General features: G+C 44.6%; 1 protein-coding gene across 6 annotated transcripts in view; it reads left to right on the top strand.

Annotated features, from left to right (window-relative positions):
* TMEM150C (transmembrane protein 150C) overlaps positions 1–19,145 on the top strand; it is a 164,521-nt gene that overhangs the window by 137,657 nt on the left and 7,719 nt on the right. For all 6 annotated transcript variants that reach the window (XM_075606358.1, XM_075606349.1, XM_075606376.1 and 3 more), the window contains 2 exons: positions 2,347–2,474; positions 3,657–3,834. In XM_075606358.1, the coding sequence (XP_075462473.1) occupies positions 2,347–2,474; positions 3,657–3,834 (306 nt within the window). The remainder of the gene's footprint in view (positions 1–2,346; positions 2,475–3,656; positions 3,835–19,145) is intronic.

A 19,145-nucleotide genomic window follows, 5' to 3' on the forward strand; every position in this document is an offset into this window, starting at 1 on the left:
CTGTGTTGCTTTTTATACAGTCCGTATTCAGGATAGTGAGGTTAACAATGCACCAACTTCTATTTAAATGATTGGAAATGAATACATCATTAACTATGCATTACCCAACAAAACACAAAGTGCTAATAATGAATAGCCCGAGATATGTGAAAACATTTCACTAAAGCTCGCAAACGAGGAGACATTTGCAAAGCACATTTGAAGACATCACATGACCCTTTATAGATAAAGCTCCAAAAACAATTGTTTTGTTGTAACTTTCAGAATAGAATCTGAAGCTCTTAGCTTTTGTACACCAAAAGCACTTTCCTGCCATTTAGATTCGCTTACATCCGTCAGCATAGCGACCTCTATTCAATAAAGTGCGGTGGAGGTGTGCAAACGTCTTCTAGTGTGCTTTTTCTAACATTTCTCTTACATTTTGTGTTCTCATTTTCCAAAGAAAAAATATGCAAAATGGGACTAAAATAAATAGTTTGGCTAAAATGTGGAGGTCAAAACTTCACAAATCTGTCACTTTCCATGGAAAATACTTGTGAAGAACTTCCATGTTTGTATAAAATGACTGGCAAAAATGTTGTCGAACAAAGACCGAGATCAACACTAACGAACATAAAGTATGTTATTGAGGCCCCAAAAAGACAGTGAATATGCATTGTATACTTGAAATCAGTGGCACAGGAAAGCATGATGACATGATTAGAAGGGGGTTTGGATAAACGCAGGTATAGCAGAGGTACACATAAGGGACAAAACATAAGGAAACAAGTCCCAAATAACCCAGTATAGAGTCAAACAGTCTTTGTGTGGAAAGGTGCTTGTCTCTTTAAGTGTGGTCACACTTCATGTAGCAAACATAGAAAAAAGGAAGAGAGACAGCACACTGTCCCAAAGTAAAGTATCACAATTCATAGGGGAATATCCAAATTCACTTCAAGCGGTACACATGGATGAAGAAGAAAAAGTTGCCTTTATTGGTAAAGGAACATGTCACACCACAAGGCAAAGTTTCAGGCCCGTACATAACGCTTCATCAGGTACACTTACCCTTCCCACACTCACCGGATGAAAGATCGTGAACAGGCCTGAAACGGCGTATTGTGCTTTAACATGTTCCTTTATCAATAAAGGCAACGTTTTCATCTTCATCCATGTGTACCGCTTGAAGTGAATTTGGACATTCCCCTACGAATTGTGAGTGTTACTTCACTTTGGGATAGTATGCTGTCCCTTCTTTTTTTTCTACAGATGCACCTGTGGCCTTATTAACTGCATAAATCCTTTGGTTTCATAGTGTTGTCAGTTTTGAGTGCTGCTTTTTGAGACACAGTGGGACTTTTTAGCTGAGGCCAACTGACCTTTTCAGTTGCTGCACTGTTAACCCGGTGAGATGAGACTTTATAGAGATGATTTCATGGCTGACAGGGGAAAGTGGGTCTTCATAAATCTGCAATATAAAAAGCAGCCTTAAAAAAGGGGGGAGAGAACCTCTCTTGCTGCTGTTTGGAATATGGAGGCTCAATTAGCTCATTGATGCTGAACTACAGGGCACTTTGAGTGGCCGTTATGGTCTATCACCATTTACTTTTGGGCCAATTTTATTTGAATCCAGACAGACAAAAAGCTATAGGTGCATGTAATGCATTAGTCTAAAAAATAGATGTGTGTTCACGATTTATTGATTGTGACCTCCTATATCGTCATGTATCTTAGGGTCAATACACTCACAGTATTGGATATATATATATATATATATATATATATATATATATATATATATATATATATATATATATATATATATATATATAATCTGTAATATGCATGGCTTCCAATCTCTGTTCTATTGCTTTTAAATAATTGTGATCTTTTTCTCTGTAAAGTAAAGGCCCATTGGAGTATTATAATTATTATCTCAAAGCAATCATTCTGAAAAATGACTCCCCTTTGTGGGAGCATTAGAATCATAGGGCGACTCCAAATTTGACGAATTGACAAAAGAGGGATTTACTGTTGACTTCCACCTCTATTCCGGTTGACAAGACAGTCAATGTTGTCATTATTCACTGCTACTGAACAACCCACCGACCGTCCCATGTTAGTGGGCAACTTTGTCCGTACCAGGGAAAACTGGAGGCAGTAGCTTCTGAACCAATGGCCCTATTGTCGGGTAGATGTGATCTATCACTGGTAGACCTCCAGTTCAACTAATGTTTAAGGGGAAAAAATATGATTTCTGCTTTACGATGTAAACAATCGAAACTTTATACTTTCATTAACAGCTTTGGAATGTTGTAAGAAAACAACTTTATGATTTAGCTCCAACTCTTTTTCCTGTTATTCTAGCCCTTGTGATCGCTGTCCTGCGTTTCATACAGTTAAAGCCGAAAGCATTAAACCCATGGCTCAGTGTGAGCGGTCTTGTGGCCTTATGCTTGACATCCTTTGGAATGACCTTACTGGGTAATTTTCAGGTACCTAGTTGGAAAGTTATTGTCTTTTTGTACAGCTTGTATCTGACTTTCATTGCTAATGGCTTTTTTGGGAGTTCTTTGTCAATTTAGCTATTCAAACAATATTGTGAGATGTTTAGTCTAATTCATCTGGGTGGCTAAACCAAGATTAGTTAGCTTGTATTAGTAAGCGTAATCAAAAGTAAAGGGGACAAAAATAGTGTAAACTGTATATATTGAGAATTGCGTTGCAGCCCTCACCAACAAACATTACAGACAACTGTATGGTGTCATTTTCAAATAAGTTCTACAATGCCTAAATGTGAATTGAATTTGTGTTATTATTTAAAGGTTAAATACCCTATACTAAAAATAAATGACATCCTTCCATATTCCTATAGCTTCTTTCTAAACTTCCTTGGACATTTGTAAGTGGGAGATGGACACGTTGAAAATATCTGCTGTCTGGGATAGAACAACATGCCTTAATGTCAGATGCAGCTTCCGTTCCAGTCTAGTGGTGTCACTGCCATCCCTCAGGATAGAGAGAGCGCCAATAAACAACGAGGAAAAGACAGGAAAGAGATTTCTGTGGAGGATATTTGAACCATACAGTTTTCCTGATACGGGAACATTCTTTAATCTTTGCAAATTGGCCTACAAATTGTAATTGACCACTCTTCCATACAGTGTATTTAACTCAAAGTTAAGTTAAGGGAAGAATTGCACCTTTTTTATACATTGTTTTGTAAACACAGACTAATACAATTGTGGGGATTCACAGAGTCAGTTAACACAGAATCATGATTCCATACCCGGTATCGGAGCTCAGTCAATCACTCCCAATGTTAGCAATTCAGGAAACCAACACATTGGGATGAATTGCTTGCTTACATTCATTCAGTGAAACTGTATCAGTGATTTCTGCCCAGGCAGTGTGTTAGGTGCCTTCTACATTTAATGAACTCAATTAGGTTAAAGTGCAGTTGTTGTTTTTGCCCAGTCATGTTTACCGCATCTTCATAAATCTACCCCAATAGGCCCACATTTGCATGTTATTTTAATGATATTAGCGTTCTATAGCTGAACACATAAAGTAAAACATTGAGTCATCTGCATGAATAATTGCAACTTTTGTTAATGTTTTTCCCTAAGTCCACTGACAAAACTAAGTCAGCTGTGATTTTGTCTTCCTTTTCCCAGCTTACAAGCAGTGAAGAGATACATAATATTGGCACATTCATGACCTTTGGATTCGGTACTCTAGCCTGCTGGATTCAGTCCATCTTGACCTTCAAAATAAACATCAAAAACGAAGGCAGAAAAGCTGGGATCCCCAGATTAATTTTATCAGCGACCATAACCATCTGCGTTATCCTTTGTATCCTTTGTGTTTATTCTCGGAAGGAAGCGTCTATCATAATGAACAGCGATGTGTGGATGTGTCCAAAAGTTGTTCGCAAGAGTTGGAACAGAATGTTTATAAATATGGCCAAGTCAAGTAATTTTGCATTGCTTGAGAATGTGCAAAACTGACACATTTCCAGAGCACGAGGTTAATAGTTGGTGGTTCAAGAACTCTTGCAAAAGTCTTGCACATCTCTAATAATAAACAGGGATGGAAGTGGAAGAACTTAATGGCCGAGCTAATGGGTGTGAGAGGAGCATCCAGTGAATTGCAGGGCCCTTCATCAACCTAAAGAGAAAACACACTGGCCCATATTTGCTAAATTGTGTTGAGCTGTAAGACACCATTTGGCTCATTCACTTGTATAGCCCGTAAAGTGCCTACAGTTTAGAACCTCTTAGTAAATATGGCTTGCTGGTACACACATTCTGCAGCATTATCACTTAAATGTCTCCCTCGCCTTCAATGTGTTAAAACAAAAAGAAAAAATAAATTAAACTGCGGTAAATTTCATGCTTCATTTGCATAATTTGATGAAAGAGTGACAGAGAATACAGAATGTGCTTTTGTATTTGCTTGCTCTTGCTCGGGATCTGCCATCTGAGTACCACCCTTGCATTTCCCTATACTGGAAACGGTAGGTGCAATGCTTGTATAGTTGTTGGATTTGCAACAACTTTAAAGCAGCAAAACGTGAAATATTGTATGTTTTTTTTTTTTTAAATAAATCTGTTCTGCAGTATTAGATAATGACTGTTTTTTGTTTGTTTTGTTCAACTCTTAATGCCATTTTAATGAGTTTTAAAGCATCTTTTGATATCTATAGCAGGCTTTAGCACATCTCCCCAGCAGTGCAAGATCTATGCAACACTTTCCTGTGTGGGATAATTTGTTGCCAATATTCCCATCAGTTTGAGCTGCAAACTGTAACAATAGATAATGTTGCCTTAGTAATATTAGGATACATAGTAGCTGCTGAGTTACACTGACTGATGGATTGAAACTGAAAGGCGGCCATTACGTTTCGCACACAATCAGGATTCTTACAGATTTATAAACAGGAGCACCAAACAATTGGCAGCTTCGGTAAGAATGTAGAATTCTACATTGTCACATGCTTTACATCAGGCCTGCACAACATACGGCCCGCGGGCCGCATGCGGCCCGCCTGGCCTCTCTGTGCGGCCTGCGATGAGTCTGGCGGGGCGCCAGTTTAATAAATAAATTAAATTAAATTTTTTTTAAAAAAAGTTTTAAAAAAATAAAAATGGTGGCGATTCCCCGCGGTCCCGGCGCGCATGCGCAGGGCCCGCTTCCCCCCCTCCATGCTCCCTCCCCCCCCTCCCGCTCGCGTGGGACGGAGGGGGAAGTCACAGCCAGCTGAGCTCTTCTGCGGCCGCTCCCCCCCCCCTGCTCCCAACGTGGATATGTGCAGGGGGGTGATGTGAGGTGCAGCCAGGAGGTGAGGTGAAGGGGAGGTGATGTGCAGGAGGGGTGATGTGAGGTGCAGGGGGTGAGGTGCAGGGGTGATCGGAGGTGAAGGGGGGGTCATTGGAGGTGTTGGGGGTCATTGGAGGTGCAGGGGGGTCATTGGAGGTGAAGGGGGGGTCATTGGAGGTGAAGGGGGGGTCATTGGAGGTGCAGGGGATGGTCATTGGAGGTGAAGGGGGGGTTATTGGAGGTGCAGGGGGTGATTGGAGGTGCAGGGGGGGTCATTGGAGGTGCGGGGGGTGATTGGAGGTGCAGGGGGGGTCATTGGAGGTGCGGGGTGTGATTGGAGGTGCAGGGTGTGATTGGAGGTGAAGGGGGGTCATTGGAGGTGCAGGGGGTGATTGGAGGTGCAGGGGGTCATTGGAGGTGAAGGGGGGGTCATTGGACATGCAGGGGAGGGTCATTGGAGGTGAAGGGGGGGTGATTGGAGGTGCGGGAGAGGGTCATTGGAGGTCCAGGGGGGTCATTGGAGGTGCAGGGGGGTCATTGGAGGTGCAGGGGAGGGTGATTGGAGGTGCGGGGGGTGATTGGAGGTGCAAGGGGGGAGAATGATGTGAGGTGCAGGGGGGGAGAGTGATGTGAGTTGCAGGGGGGGAGAGTGATGTGAGGTGCAGGGGGGGAGAGTGATGTGAGGTGCAGGGGGGGAGAATATTGTGAGGTGCCGGGGGGGAGAGTGATGCGAGATGCAGGGGGGAGACTGATGCGAGGTGCAGGGGGGGGAGAGTGATGCGATGTGCAGGGGGGGAGAAGGATGTGAGGTGCACGGGGGGAGAAGGATGTGAGGTGCACGGGGGGAGAAGGATGTGAGGTGCACGGGGGGGAGAAGGATGTGAGGTGCACGGGGGAGAAGGATGTGAGGTGCAGGGGGGGTGGGATGTGTGTGGTGTGCAGGGGGGGTGGGATGTGTGTGGTGTGCAGGGGGGTATTGTGTGTTTGATGTGGAGAGGTAGTATTATGTGTGTGGGTGAGGGGGAGAGATGGGGGTATGAGAGATAGATGGGGAGTATCGCAAAGGTTGATAGTGAGGGGTTCTGGGGGTGATATATGAGGATGATGATAATGAGAGGTGCTGGAGGAGAGATGATTTTACCCGTGCGGCCCAAATTTTTTTTCCTTGGAGCAGTTCGGCCCTTCTCGCTTTACGAGTTGTGCAGGCCTGCTTTACATACACAAATTAGAAAAAAAGGGGGGAATGTAATATTGCTGCTTTAAAAAGCCAGGAACATTACACTCCCGTCAATTCGCTTTGCTCTTGTCTACCATAGAATCTCTGTTCCAGCTGGGAGTAAGAATATAGAATTTTGCCAACACAGGTAAAGTGAGGGGTGTTTAGTGACACATTGTTACTGTGGGTTGCAAATCGGAGACAAAAGGTGTTCAATAAATGTAGGACAAGATTTGAAGTGAAGTATATTTAAAGGTGTGCCATCTTTTGTAATTGTAAGAGCAATTGTTTGACAATATGTAATATAAATGATTACGTGAGAACATATTGCTTATTATTTACCTTTAGCTTTGACTGTTGAATCAATACCTGCAAACTACACTAGTTTAATTCATTTTTTTTTGGGGGGGGGGGTCGGCGGGGGTTGTTTGTTTTGTGTTTTGAAAAAATAGCAATACCATATTTAAAAATAACAGTGGATTTCCTTTTTGTCTGCCTTTTTTTCCCTATTCAAAAATAAGACTGGAGCAGCCAAAATAACTTGCTTCATTCGTCAACCCTAATAAATATTGCAGCCGTTTCCTAATTTAACAGATGTTGCTGTTTGCATTGTTCCCTTTTTTTTGAGGTATGCCTGGGCATTTTGCAGTATTCTGCAGCAACATCCCCATTAAATCTTTTGGAAACGCTCTGTGCTTTACTGGCGCATGCCGGGGGTATGTTGAGCTATCTGAGGCCCACTACATCTGTATGCTTATCAGCAAAAAGCAGAAGGTGTTTGTTTACATAGGGATATTTATCTGAGATTAGTTAGTCAAGACTGTTTAAGCACAATGTCACCATGGTCCAGATGATCTAAACTGGGCTAAAAATGTAGCACATCTCAAAATCAATTTCAGTGGGCCTTAAACTATTTAGATTAAGCATGAGGGGCTCAGGTGCATCTTGCTTTCTTTTACCTGGTCAGTAGGGGTGGGTGCAGCTGGGAGGAGCAAGTATCTCTTTTAATGAAATAGCACAGAAACAATGCAGGTGACTGAACAGATGGACACGTACAGAATTAAGATGATGGCCATTACTACCTGTTTTCACTGCACAAGTCTCTCTTTATTGCTGTGCTGCCAGTACCATGTGGACTATACAGTAGATATCATTCTGCCTTAGTCTACGGACCCCTCTCCAATTATTCTTCTAGATTTCCTTACCTGTATCTGAAATGGAAAGCTGTGAATGTAATGAATTTCATGCGAACTAGCTGATGTCAAAACTGAGAATAGCTAAAAACTCCAAATGAGGCTGTGTGACAGTAAGAATCATAACAGTAATTATATTTTTATTCGTACCACAGTGTACTATCAGTGAAACATATTAATTCTGGAAAGAAAGTAATCAGGCACTGAATTGAACCTGGTTTACCCACTTAAAAGGAAGTGTCAGTACTGCTAGACCAGGGGTGCAAAAACTTTTTCCCTTGTGCCCCTGTCTGCACTCCCCTCCCCTACCCGCGCCCGCCTCCTAAGGCCTGGGACCCGCTGCGCCCAGCGGCGCGGGCGGCCGCACGAGCGTTCCCCACCAGCAGGGGAATCCTCCCAAGCCGGTCCCAGTCCTCCCTCACGGCACAGCTCACTACACGCTGTGACGCGTCAGCCGCTAGGGGATTCAAGAGAATTGTAATCCCAAGCGTCGACGCGTCACGTGGTGTGGCTGTGAGCCAATGAGGAGGGGAGGAGAGTGGGGAGGGAAAGCAGCGTGAGTGCCTGTCTGTGTGTGTGTATGTGTGTGTCTGAGTGCCTATCTGTGTGTGTGTATGTGTGTGCCTGAGTGCGTGAGTGCCTGCCTGTGTGTGTGTGCCTGAGTGTCAGCATGTGAGTAGAGCATCCCGCAGCAGCTCCCTCCTGCAGCCTGGGAGCCCAAGCCCGTGGAGGGGGGGGGGGGGGTAGCGGGTCCCTCCGCTTAAACTATGCCCCCCTCCGCTTAAACCACGCCCCTCCCACTCCAGCCCCGGCTCCCACTCCCTACAGACCGCATATCGCGGTCTGTGCCTGTCAGCGCGCCACCTGTCTGCAGTGCGGGCGCGCTGACTGAGGGAGCGGGGCCTTAGCCTTACCATGTATTCAGCATTGAACGACGCCGTGGGGTCATGTGACCCTGAGGCATCATTTGATGCTGCATTGCCATTGTGACGCGTCGCGGGAGACAAGTTAAGTGAAGTTACAGAGGCCTCACGCGATCCCCCGGCATTTAGTTTAAATGCCTTGGGGAAGAGCACGGAGCCTCTGCAACTGCCTGCGCCCCCCCCCCTGAAAAATCTTGCGTTCCCCTGTGCTAGACCAAGCCTCACTGATGTATGTACTGTATGCATTCAGCGTTAGTATAGAGCCAGTGCCACGCTCGTACTATACCATTGTGACCCGTTTTTTATTTGGCTTAAGTTGCCTTGCTCACTGCCCAGTTTTGCTTTCTTAAGTGATGGCAAAAAAAAAAAAAATAAATACAGTCATCAAAACTTTGCCTTTGCTAATACTAACACAAAGTCAGAACTGGAAACATGAGCAAATCCAGATGTCTGTATTCTTGGCCTCTTTCTCCTACAAAGCAAACAGCCAAAAGATAAAGGAGTCGTTGCCCAGAACAGATTATAGTCTCAAATAAAATCCACAGGAAATACATATTTAACATCAGATTTTGAAGCAACCTAAAGGCTTTTATAGAAAAATGTAACCAAACAGCTTGTAACATAAGACATTGAAGAATAGTGGTTAGGGTATTGGTTTTGAGTTTGTAGCTTGTAGATTGATTTGTGCAATCCCTTTACATTTACAAGGGGGGAGGGGGACTCTGGCACATACTGAACACACAGGGACATAATAATAATAACAACAACATGTTCTTGTATAGCGCTGCTAGTTTTACGCAGCGCTTTACAGAGACATTTTGCAGGCACAGGTCCCTGCCCCATGGAGCTTACAATCTATGGTTTTGGTGCCTTAGGCACAGGGAGATAAAGTGACTTGCCCAAGGTCCCGACACCGGGAATTTAACCTGATTCAAACTCGGTGCCAATCAGTGTCTTTACTCACTGACCCACCTTCTCCCGACATCACACAAAAGGGAGCAGCCAGAGGGAGTCAAACCCCTCCCAAGTCTCAGCGCACCATTTTTACAAACTAACTTTAAAAATGATTTCAAAACACTTGTAGGTATCAGATTTTTGTTAAAAAATAAATAAAATAAAAAATAAGTCGCCCATATTTAATGCTCCTCGTGTCACTGCCATTAGTACATTAGTTTGATCCTTGGAGGGACTGCCTCTTTAACTCCTACCTTGGTCACTTACACGCATGTGTCCCTGAGCATGTCATTATCTCCCTTTATCTTCCCCTGCAATGCGTTGTGCATCTCACTGTATCATTGCAAGTAAAATTATTTGAAAAAACAATGAGGAAGAGACAGGATAATATTATTATTTTTTTACGACAAGTGGCACAAATGAACCTTGAGATGTAAATGTAATAAAAATCTAACCATTCCAGCACTTTCACAAATGGTGGGTAATTTGAAACATTGTCAATGCTCATTAGCTTTTTATTCTATTAAATGAATGTGTACGTTTTGGCAGATGGAATGTGTCTAACGTTTGTAGAGCGAGCAGATATAAAGCCAAGGGAGGTCATTTGTGTGTTGCCTGGGTCCTCCTCGACCTCCCATGAAGTCTGTTCATTAAGTTTACTGCAATAAACTCCGGGTTATGGATTCACAGTATATGTACAACAAACAATTACAATTCTACATTGAATCAACTGTTTGGGAAACAGATCATTTTTAAGCAATGTTTTATTGATGCAACAGATTTGAAGAAGATGTCTTGTCCATGCTGAAAATCCTAGCAACTGGAAGAGCATCATTGTACAGAATTAGGGCCATATTTGCTAAGAGGTGCCAAACTACGAGCACCTTCCCGTCTACTCAAGTGTGCCTCACGGGAGTCATTAAAGCATGATCCGTGCTATCGCTGCTGTATCGCCGATACGTGTCATCAAAGTCAATGGCCGATCTCGCCGATTTTAGCGCGATGGCACATATCACGCTTTGACTCCTAAGTCTCTTTCATAGATGAAATAGGTGTGAACTTACCTTATCCTATAAAAGACAAAGTGAGAAATGCCTCTTGTAATGATAAAGTATGCTGATGCTAATATAAAAATATTACATGCAAATTGGCATAACATAGCAGACACTAGTTACTTTTGCTATTTAAACAAAATGAGTGGCTCTTGCGTGTGGGTACATGGCTAGTGAATGGCGGTTTTGGCTAATCAGAAGGCTGCTGATCCTGCTCACACTCAACCCAATGGTTTGAATAGTGCCTTTTGCAGGTGTAACTCTTCCTAGTTAACAACATTTTGTTAACAACCGTATAATTGACTCCCTTACATAGATGAAATCATGTTAAATTGGTTTCTTTGTATCTGTCTTTGTCAGAGGACCAGTAGTCTAATGTTATAGTAGCCCCTCCTCTTCCAGTTTTCCTGGGGGAACATAGCATACTAGTAGGTGCTGATACTTTTCAGGGGACCAACACGAGAGCTCTTCATAGATGAAATTGTAGTGTACAGAGTCTTTCGAAACCTCTCAGTTTCCTCTTCAAGTGTCCCGATAACTGGCTGGGCTTCACACAGCCTTATTTGATGACGCATGGCACTGACAGCTTTGAGAGTATTTAGTAGCCTTTCAATCCTCTGTGCTTGAGTAGATGCACACACCTTAGAAATGAAATAATGTGGCCACTTCACATCATGACCTGCTCTTCACATGCTATAAGTATTTGATTTGCTGAACTTCTCTATGGCAGAGTATTACACCTCTTCAGTGACTCACAATCATTTTTTTTTTTTTCAATTGTGTTTTTTTTTTAATATAAGTCCTTTTAGCTGAGCAGGTTTACCTGGTCTTCCCGTTTGTCATTACCAGATGGTAGCTACCAAAATATAACATGCAAATGCCCATACATGACACAAATTCACAGTAACGATGCTAAGATGGTCCAACCAAGTGTGCTGCTTAATCAATCAGTCATGTAAACCTGACATTGCCACATACAGCATGCCGACTGCAATTGTAGGGTTAATGTGAAAACAGAGGAAAGTCCCTCTCTGTTGCCCAGCCAGGACAAGCATGGACTTTGACACTGCAATCATATTAATATAAAGCTTTCATTCTTTAACAAATCATGCTGTACCATGGCAAGAGGGATCATCCTCTGTTTTTACACCTATTTATGACAACTAGAAGTAGAATTGTCACAAACAACAAAGTGAGAATGAGTACAGGTCAGATAAGGAGGATTGCCAGTCAAAAGTGTTGGTACAGTCTGGTTGGGTTTGTAGATAACAACATAGATATCAACAAATTGTAGCTGGCAACAGCTCTCTGTAGCTGATGCAACAGAAAGAAAGTCTGCAGCACTCAGTATGGTGTGGTATGGGAAAAAAAAGTGTGTGTGTGCCGAGCACGCGCATTTTAAGTGAACCGTCTTTGTGTTTTGTCACAGAAATTGTATTTGTGATGGTGATGTTTTTAATTAAAAATCAAAACACAATTTCAGTGACAAAATGCAAAGTTTCACTTAGAACGCGTGTGCGTGGCAGACTTTCTTTCTGTTGCTATATATTATCTGGAGCTGGATGGTGATTCTGGCCCTGCTGCATGCACCCTACTTGAAGCTACAGTAAGTGTTTTGCCACCTTGTCCACATTTGACATGTTATGAGTGCCCTGGACATCTGAGATATATATATATATATATATATATATATATATATATATATATATATATATATGAACAAGGAGTGGCGCCTACCTATATCTAATTAGCATGAGTGAGGTCAAATGATATGTAGTGAAATGGATGGCTATGCTGTTCAGGACTAAAAAATAAATGTAATAAAAAATGAATAAAATAAACATATAAAAATGTCCAGATATAAAATAAATATATATATGTATGTATATATCTGTGTGTATATATATGTGTGTATATATAGTCAGATAAGGCAGTTGGCACTCCAATAGGTGCTGTTAAGCCACAGGTGCACGTCCCATATAGAGAATGTAGTTATATGTGTGTGTATATATATATACAGCTAAACCCCGTTATAACGCGGGTCTCGGGGTCCACCCCGAGACCACCGCGTTACTAACGGGGTCGCGGGGAAAAAAAATGGCCGCCGCGCTTTAGCGCATATTTATCCCGCGGGACAGGAGATGGGAGCGGGCATGTCCCTCCGCTCCCCGCTTCCCCCTGTCACCGCGGGACAGCCCACGAGGCAGGAGATGGGAGCGGGGATGTCCCTCCTGTCCCCGCTTCCCCCTGTCACCGCGGGACAGGCCGCGGGGCAGGAGATGGGAGCGGGGATGTCCCTCCTGTCCCCGCTTCCCCCTGTCACCGCGGGACAGGCCGCGGGGCAGGAGATGGGAGCGGGGATGTCCCTCCTGTCCCCGCTTCCCCCTGTCACCACGGGACAGGCCGCGGGGCAGGAGATGGGAGCGGGGATGTCCCTCCTGTCCCCGCTTCCCCCTGTCACCGCGGGACAGGCCGCGGGGCAGGAGATGGGAGCGGGGATGTCCCTCCTGTCCCCGCTTCCCCCTGTCACCGCGGGACAGGCCGCGGGGCAGGAGATGGGAGCGGGGATGTCCCTCCTGTCCCCGCTTCCCCCTGTCACCACGGGACAGGCCGCGGGGCAGGAGATGGGAGCGGGGATGTCCCTCCTGTCCCCGCTTCCCCCTGTCACCGCGGGACAGGCCGCGGGGCAGGAGATGGGAGCGGGGATGTCCCTCCTGTCCCCGCTTCCCCCTGTCACCGCGGGACAGCCCGCGGGGCAGGAGATGGGAGCGGGGATGTCCCTCAGGTCGCCGCTTACCTCAGATCCCGCTGCCTGCATGGAGGTGGTAGCGGGGGGTTTCTTCTCCCCATCGCTGTCCCCGGTGCTCCCGCTGCCTGCGCGGGAGGAGGGGGGGAGCGGGTGGTGGTGCTGGTCGCGGCCTTTCCTCTGCTCCGACCCCACCCCCCGTCTGTGTAGAGTGAGAGAGTGTGTGTGTGTATGTATATATGGGAGAGAAAGTGTGTGTGTGTATATGGGTGTGTGTATGTGGGTGTGAGTGTGTGTAAGTGTCTGTGAGTGTGTGTAAGTGTCTGAGTGTGTGTGTAAGTGTGTGTAAGTGTGTGTGAGTGTCTGTGAGTGTCTGTAAGTGTGTGTGAGTGTGTGTGAGTGTCTGTAAGTGTGTGTGAGTGTGTGTGAGTGTCTGTAAGTGTGTGTGAGTGTGTGTGAGTGTGTGTGAGTGTCTGTAAGTGTCTGTAAGTGTGTGTGAGTGTGTGTGAGTGTCTGTGAGTGTCTGTGAGTGTCTGTGAGTGTCTAAGTGTGTGTAAGTGTGTGTGAGTGTCTGTAAGTGTGTGTGAGTGTGTGTGAGTGTCTGTAAGTGTGTGTGAGTGTGTGTGAGTGTCTGTAAGTGTGTGTGAGTGTGTGTGAGTGTGTGTGAGTGTCTGTAAGTGTGTGTGAGTGTGTGTAAGTGTGCGTGGGTGTGTGTGAGTGTGTGTGAGTGTGCGTGAGTGTGCGTAAGTGTGTGTGAGTGTCTGTGAGTGTCTGTAAGTGTGTGTGAGTGTGTGTGAGTGTCTGTAAGTGTGTGTGAGTGTGTGTGAGTGTCTGTAAGTGTGTGTGAGTGTGTGTGAGTGTCTGTGAGTGTCTGTGAGTGTCTGTGAGTGTCTAAGTGTGTGTAAGTGTGTGTGAGTGTGTGTGAGTGTCTGTAAGTGTCTGTAAGTGTGTGTGAGTGTGCGTAAGTGTGCGTAAGTGTGCGTGGGTGTGTGTGAGTGTGTGTGAGTGTGCGTACGTGTGTGTGAGTGTCTGTAAGTGTGTGTGAGTGTGTGTCAGTGTGTGCAGTGTGAGCAATGAGCAGTGTGTGTGCAGTGTGCAGTGTGTGTGCAGTGTGTGTGCAGTGTGTCAGTGTGTGCAGTGTGAGCAATGAGCAGTGTGTGTGCAGTGTGTGTGCAGTGTGTGTGCAGTGTGAGCAATGAGCAGTGTGTGTGCAGTGTGCAGTGTGCGTGCAGTGTGTCAGTGTGTGCAGTGTGAGCAATGAGCAGTGTGCAGTGTGTGTGCAGTGTGCAGTGTGTGTGCAGTGTGTGTGCAGTGTGTGTGCAGTGTGTGTGCAGTGTGTGTGCAGTGTGTCAGTGTGAGCAATGAGCAGTGTGTGTGCAGTGTGCAGTGTGTGTGCAGTGTGCAGTGTGTGTGCAGTGTGTGCAGTGTGTCAGTGTGAGCAATGTGCAGTGTGTTTGCAGTGTGTGTGCAGTGTGCAGTGTGTGTGCAGTGTGTGTGCAGTGTGTGTGCAGTGTGTCAGTGTGTGCAGTGTGAGCAATGAGCAGTGTGTGTGCAGTGTGCAGTGTGTGTGCAGTGTGTCAGTGTGAGCAATGAGCAGTGTGTGTGCAGTGTGTGTGCAGTGTGCAGTGTGTGTGCAGTGTGTGTGCAGTGTGTCAGTGTGTGCAGTGTGAGCAATGAGCAGTGTGTGTGCAGTGTGCAGTGTGTGTGCAGTGTGTCAGTGTGAGCAATGAGCAGTGTGTGTGCAGTGTGTGTGCAGTGTGCAGTGTGTGTGCAGTGTGTGTGCAGTGTGTGTGCAGTGTGTCAGTGTGTGCAGTGTGAGCAATGAGCAGTGTGTGTGCAGTGTGCAGTGTGTGTGCAGTGTGCAGTGTGTGTGCAGTGTGTCAGTGTGAGCAATGAGCAGTGTGTGTGCAGTGTGGAAGTGTGAGCAATGAGCAGTGTGTGTGCAGTGAGTGTGTGCAGTGTGTGCAGTGTGTGCAGTGTGCAAAAAAAAATGTAAAAAAAAAATGTAAAAATTTTTTTTTTTTTTTTTTTAAACGGGAGCCTTCGGGAAAACCGCGTTATAACCGAATCGCGGTATAACGAGGCGCGTTATAACGGGGTTTAGCTGTATATATATACATACATACAGTGCTTCTGTATAAAGTAAGAAAGCTGAGAGCTTTCTCATTAGAATATTGTCATTGTATTGTGTGTAGTGTGAGTGTATGATGGTTAGTTACATGAAGATAAATTAGGTATTTTTGAGTTCTCACACATTCTGATGGGGTGTTTTACTTTTTGCAAATGTTTGAGTCTTGCTTTTAAAGCCAATCCCTCATATGACCCAAGTAAACTAAAGGCATGTTTAATAGGTAATATATTGTCAGGCACATTTAAAAAATAAAAATCTGACTTGCATAAGTATTTTTAATCTTCTTTTAATGTTTTCATGAGAACCATGATAATGCTTTGGATAGTTTTTACAATATGTATCTAGGCTCTTTTTGTGAAACCACGATTTACATATAAATACTACAAAAAAAATGTTGTTCTCTGTCAGGTAAATATGATCCCATTTTTGGAGAATCGGATATAATAATACAACTCAAAATATTAGGTCTCGTATCCCTGTGGTGTTATCTCTAATATCGCTATGGTGTTAGCTCTGGTATCACTATGGTGTTAGCTCTACTATTCCTATGGTGTTAGCTCTACTATTCCTATGGTGTTATGTCTACTATACCTATGGTGTTAGGTCTACTATCCCTATGGTGTTATGTCTAGTATCGCTATGGTGTTATGTCTACTAACCCTGTGGTGTTACCGCTAGTATCGCTATGATGTTAGCTTTAGTATCCCTATGGCAGTGATTCCCAACTTTTTTTGTTTGGAGGAACCCTTGAAGTATTTCGAAAAATCTCGGGGAACCCATATCTGGCTGACACATATTAGGCCGCGCTAATAGTGCTGGCGACGTTGCGTCAAAACAAATGTATTGACGCCATCGAGTGCGCATATAATAGGAGATACAGGACGGCGCGACAGCTTGGTCGCGATCGCTGGAAGTCACTTCAATTTGCATGCAGGATGCGGTTGCGGGCGGGAGGCGGCTAGAGGCAGGAGGCAGCGGTGGCGAGGACTGCACACATGCACGCGATCGCTAGCAGCAGCCACCGGAATTGCCGCACTGCTAGAGCGCGGGTGTGAGTGGCCTCTGGGGGGGGGGGGGGGAGGGAGAGCAAGAACGAGGGGAGAGCCAGGAAACTGCTGGGTTGGCTAGGCAGAACCCCTGGGACGGCTGCATAGAGCATCATGGTTCCGCAGAACCCGGGAACGAGGGGAGAGCCAGGAAACTGCTGGGTTGGCTAGGCAGAACCCCTGGGACGGCTGCATAGAGCATCATGGTTCCGCAGAACCCGGTTGAGAATCACTGCCCTATGGTGTTAGCTCTACTATCGCTATGGTGTTAGCTCTAGTATCCCTATGGTGTTAGTGTTAGTATCCCTATGGTGTTAGCTCTACTATCCCTATGGTTAGCTCTACTATCACTATGGTGTTATGTCTACTACTGGTGTTAGCTCTAGTATCCCTATGGTGTTATGTCTAGTATCCCCATGGTGTTAGCTCTAGTAGCCCCATGTTGTTGGCTCTAGTATCCCCATGGTGTTAGCTCTTGAATCCCTGTGGTGTTAGTTCTACTATCCCTATGGTGTTAGCTTTAGTATCCCCCTGGTGTTGGCTCTACTATCCCTATGGTGTTAACTCTACTATCCCTATGGTGTTAACTCTACTATCCCTATAGTGTTATGTTTAGTATCACTATGGTGTTATGTCTACTATCACTATGGTGTTAGCTATAGTAACCCTATGGTGTTAGCTCTAGTATCGCTATGGTGTTAGCTTTAGTATCCCTATGGTGTTAGCTCTAGTATCCCTAAGGCGTTAGCGCTAGTATCCCTATGGTGTTAGCTCTGGTATCCCTATGGTGTTATGTCTAGAATCGCTATAGTGTTAGCTCTAGTATCCCCATAGTGTTTGCTCTAGTATCCCTATAGTGTTGGCTCTAGTATCCCCATGGTGTTAGCTCTAGTATCTGTATGGTGTTAGCTCTAGTATCCATATGGTATTAGCTCTAGTATCCTCACGGTGTTAGCTGTAGTATCCCTATGGTGTTATGTCTAGAATCGCTATAGTGTTAGCTCTAGTATCCCCATAGTGTTTGCTCTAGTATCCGTATGGTGTTAGCTCTAGTATCCCCATGGTGTTAGCTCTAGAATCCCCATGGTGTTAGCTATAGTATCCCCATGGTGTTAACTCTAGAATCCCCATGGTGTTAGCTCTAGTATAACGAATGAAGACTAAGGGGAAAATTCTATATACACCCATGCGGTAATCCGAGACATTTTCATCTGAAAATTGCCTGAACGGTCGCTTCGGACTATATCGAATTTACTTCTATGTCAAAATGCAAAAACACAGAGGGATATATGTAGCAAAAATGCAATTTGCTCCAAAATACAAAGCAAAACTTTGCATCTGTGCCTATTTGCGCCAGCGACATATACATGAAGCTTGTTCTATGCATGAATATACATGTATCTTCTTTCATTTGGGGCAGATCTCTTAGGAGCTGAGATGTTCTGTATTTGGCACAAAGAGAAAGAAAACACCACCAGTTATAGATACAAATGTTGATATATCTCATTATAATATTGCGCTATCTCCTCCCTTAACTCTTCCTGTAACCCCTCACCAGAGAGCTTCTTGATTCATTGAGAGAATGTGGCACATGTTGCAATTTACACATTTCCTGAGAAATACAGGATAGGAATCAAGGGGCTATGAGAGGAGTATTTTTGGGGCTCATTTTTGAAGTTTCACATTACATATCATTTAAAAAAAATCTTTGAGAAAAGGTTGATGCGCACACATCGCACATACAAATAGTTTTTATACATTGGTGCACAAAGTTGCACTAATCTGCTATTCTTCTGTGCATCTATTTATCACTATCACTAAATGCCATTGCTTCTTAATTCTCTGACAAAGCTGCTGACGTTTTTATGCTTCAGCTTTGCCCCAATTGTTTAGCTGGGAGACTTTTACATATCTCCACCCCTTGATAATCCTTGATAAAGTGCTCCACAGAGCACCATGGTTCCGCGGAACCTGGTTGAGAATCACTGCCCTATGGTGTTAGCTGTAGTATCCCTATGGTGTTATTTATACTACTGGTGTTAGCTCTACTATCCCTATGGTGTTATGTATACTACTGGTGTTAGCTCTAGTATCCCTATGGTGTTATGTCTAGTATCGCTATAGTGTTAGCTCTAGAATCCCGATGGTGTTAGCTCTAGTATCCCCATGGTGTTAGCTCTAGTAGCCCCATGGTGTTAGCTCTAGTAACCCCATGGTGTTAGCTCTAGTATCCCCCTGGTGTTAGCTCTACTATACCTATGGTGTTAGCTCTAGTATCCCCATGGTGTTGGCTCTACTATCCCTATGGTGTTAACTCTACTATCCCTATAGTGTTATGTCTAGTATCGCTATGGTGTTATGTCTACTATTGCTATGGTGTTAGCTATAGTAACCCTATGGTGTTAACTCTAGTATCGCTATGGTGTTAGCTTTAGTATCCCTATGGTGTTAGCGCTAGTATCCCTATGGTGTTAGCTTCGGTATCCCTATGGTGTTATGTCTAGTATCGCTATAGTGTTAGCTCTAGAATCCCCATGGTGTTAGCTCTAGAATCCCCATGGTGTTAGCTCTAGAATACCTATG

The sequence above is a fragment of the Ascaphus truei genome, chromosome 1 (genome assembly GCF_040206685.1).
Source record: "Ascaphus truei isolate aAscTru1 chromosome 1, aAscTru1.hap1, whole genome shotgun sequence".
NCBI classification, from domain to species: domain Eukaryota; kingdom Metazoa; phylum Chordata; class Amphibia; order Anura; family Ascaphidae; genus Ascaphus; species Ascaphus truei.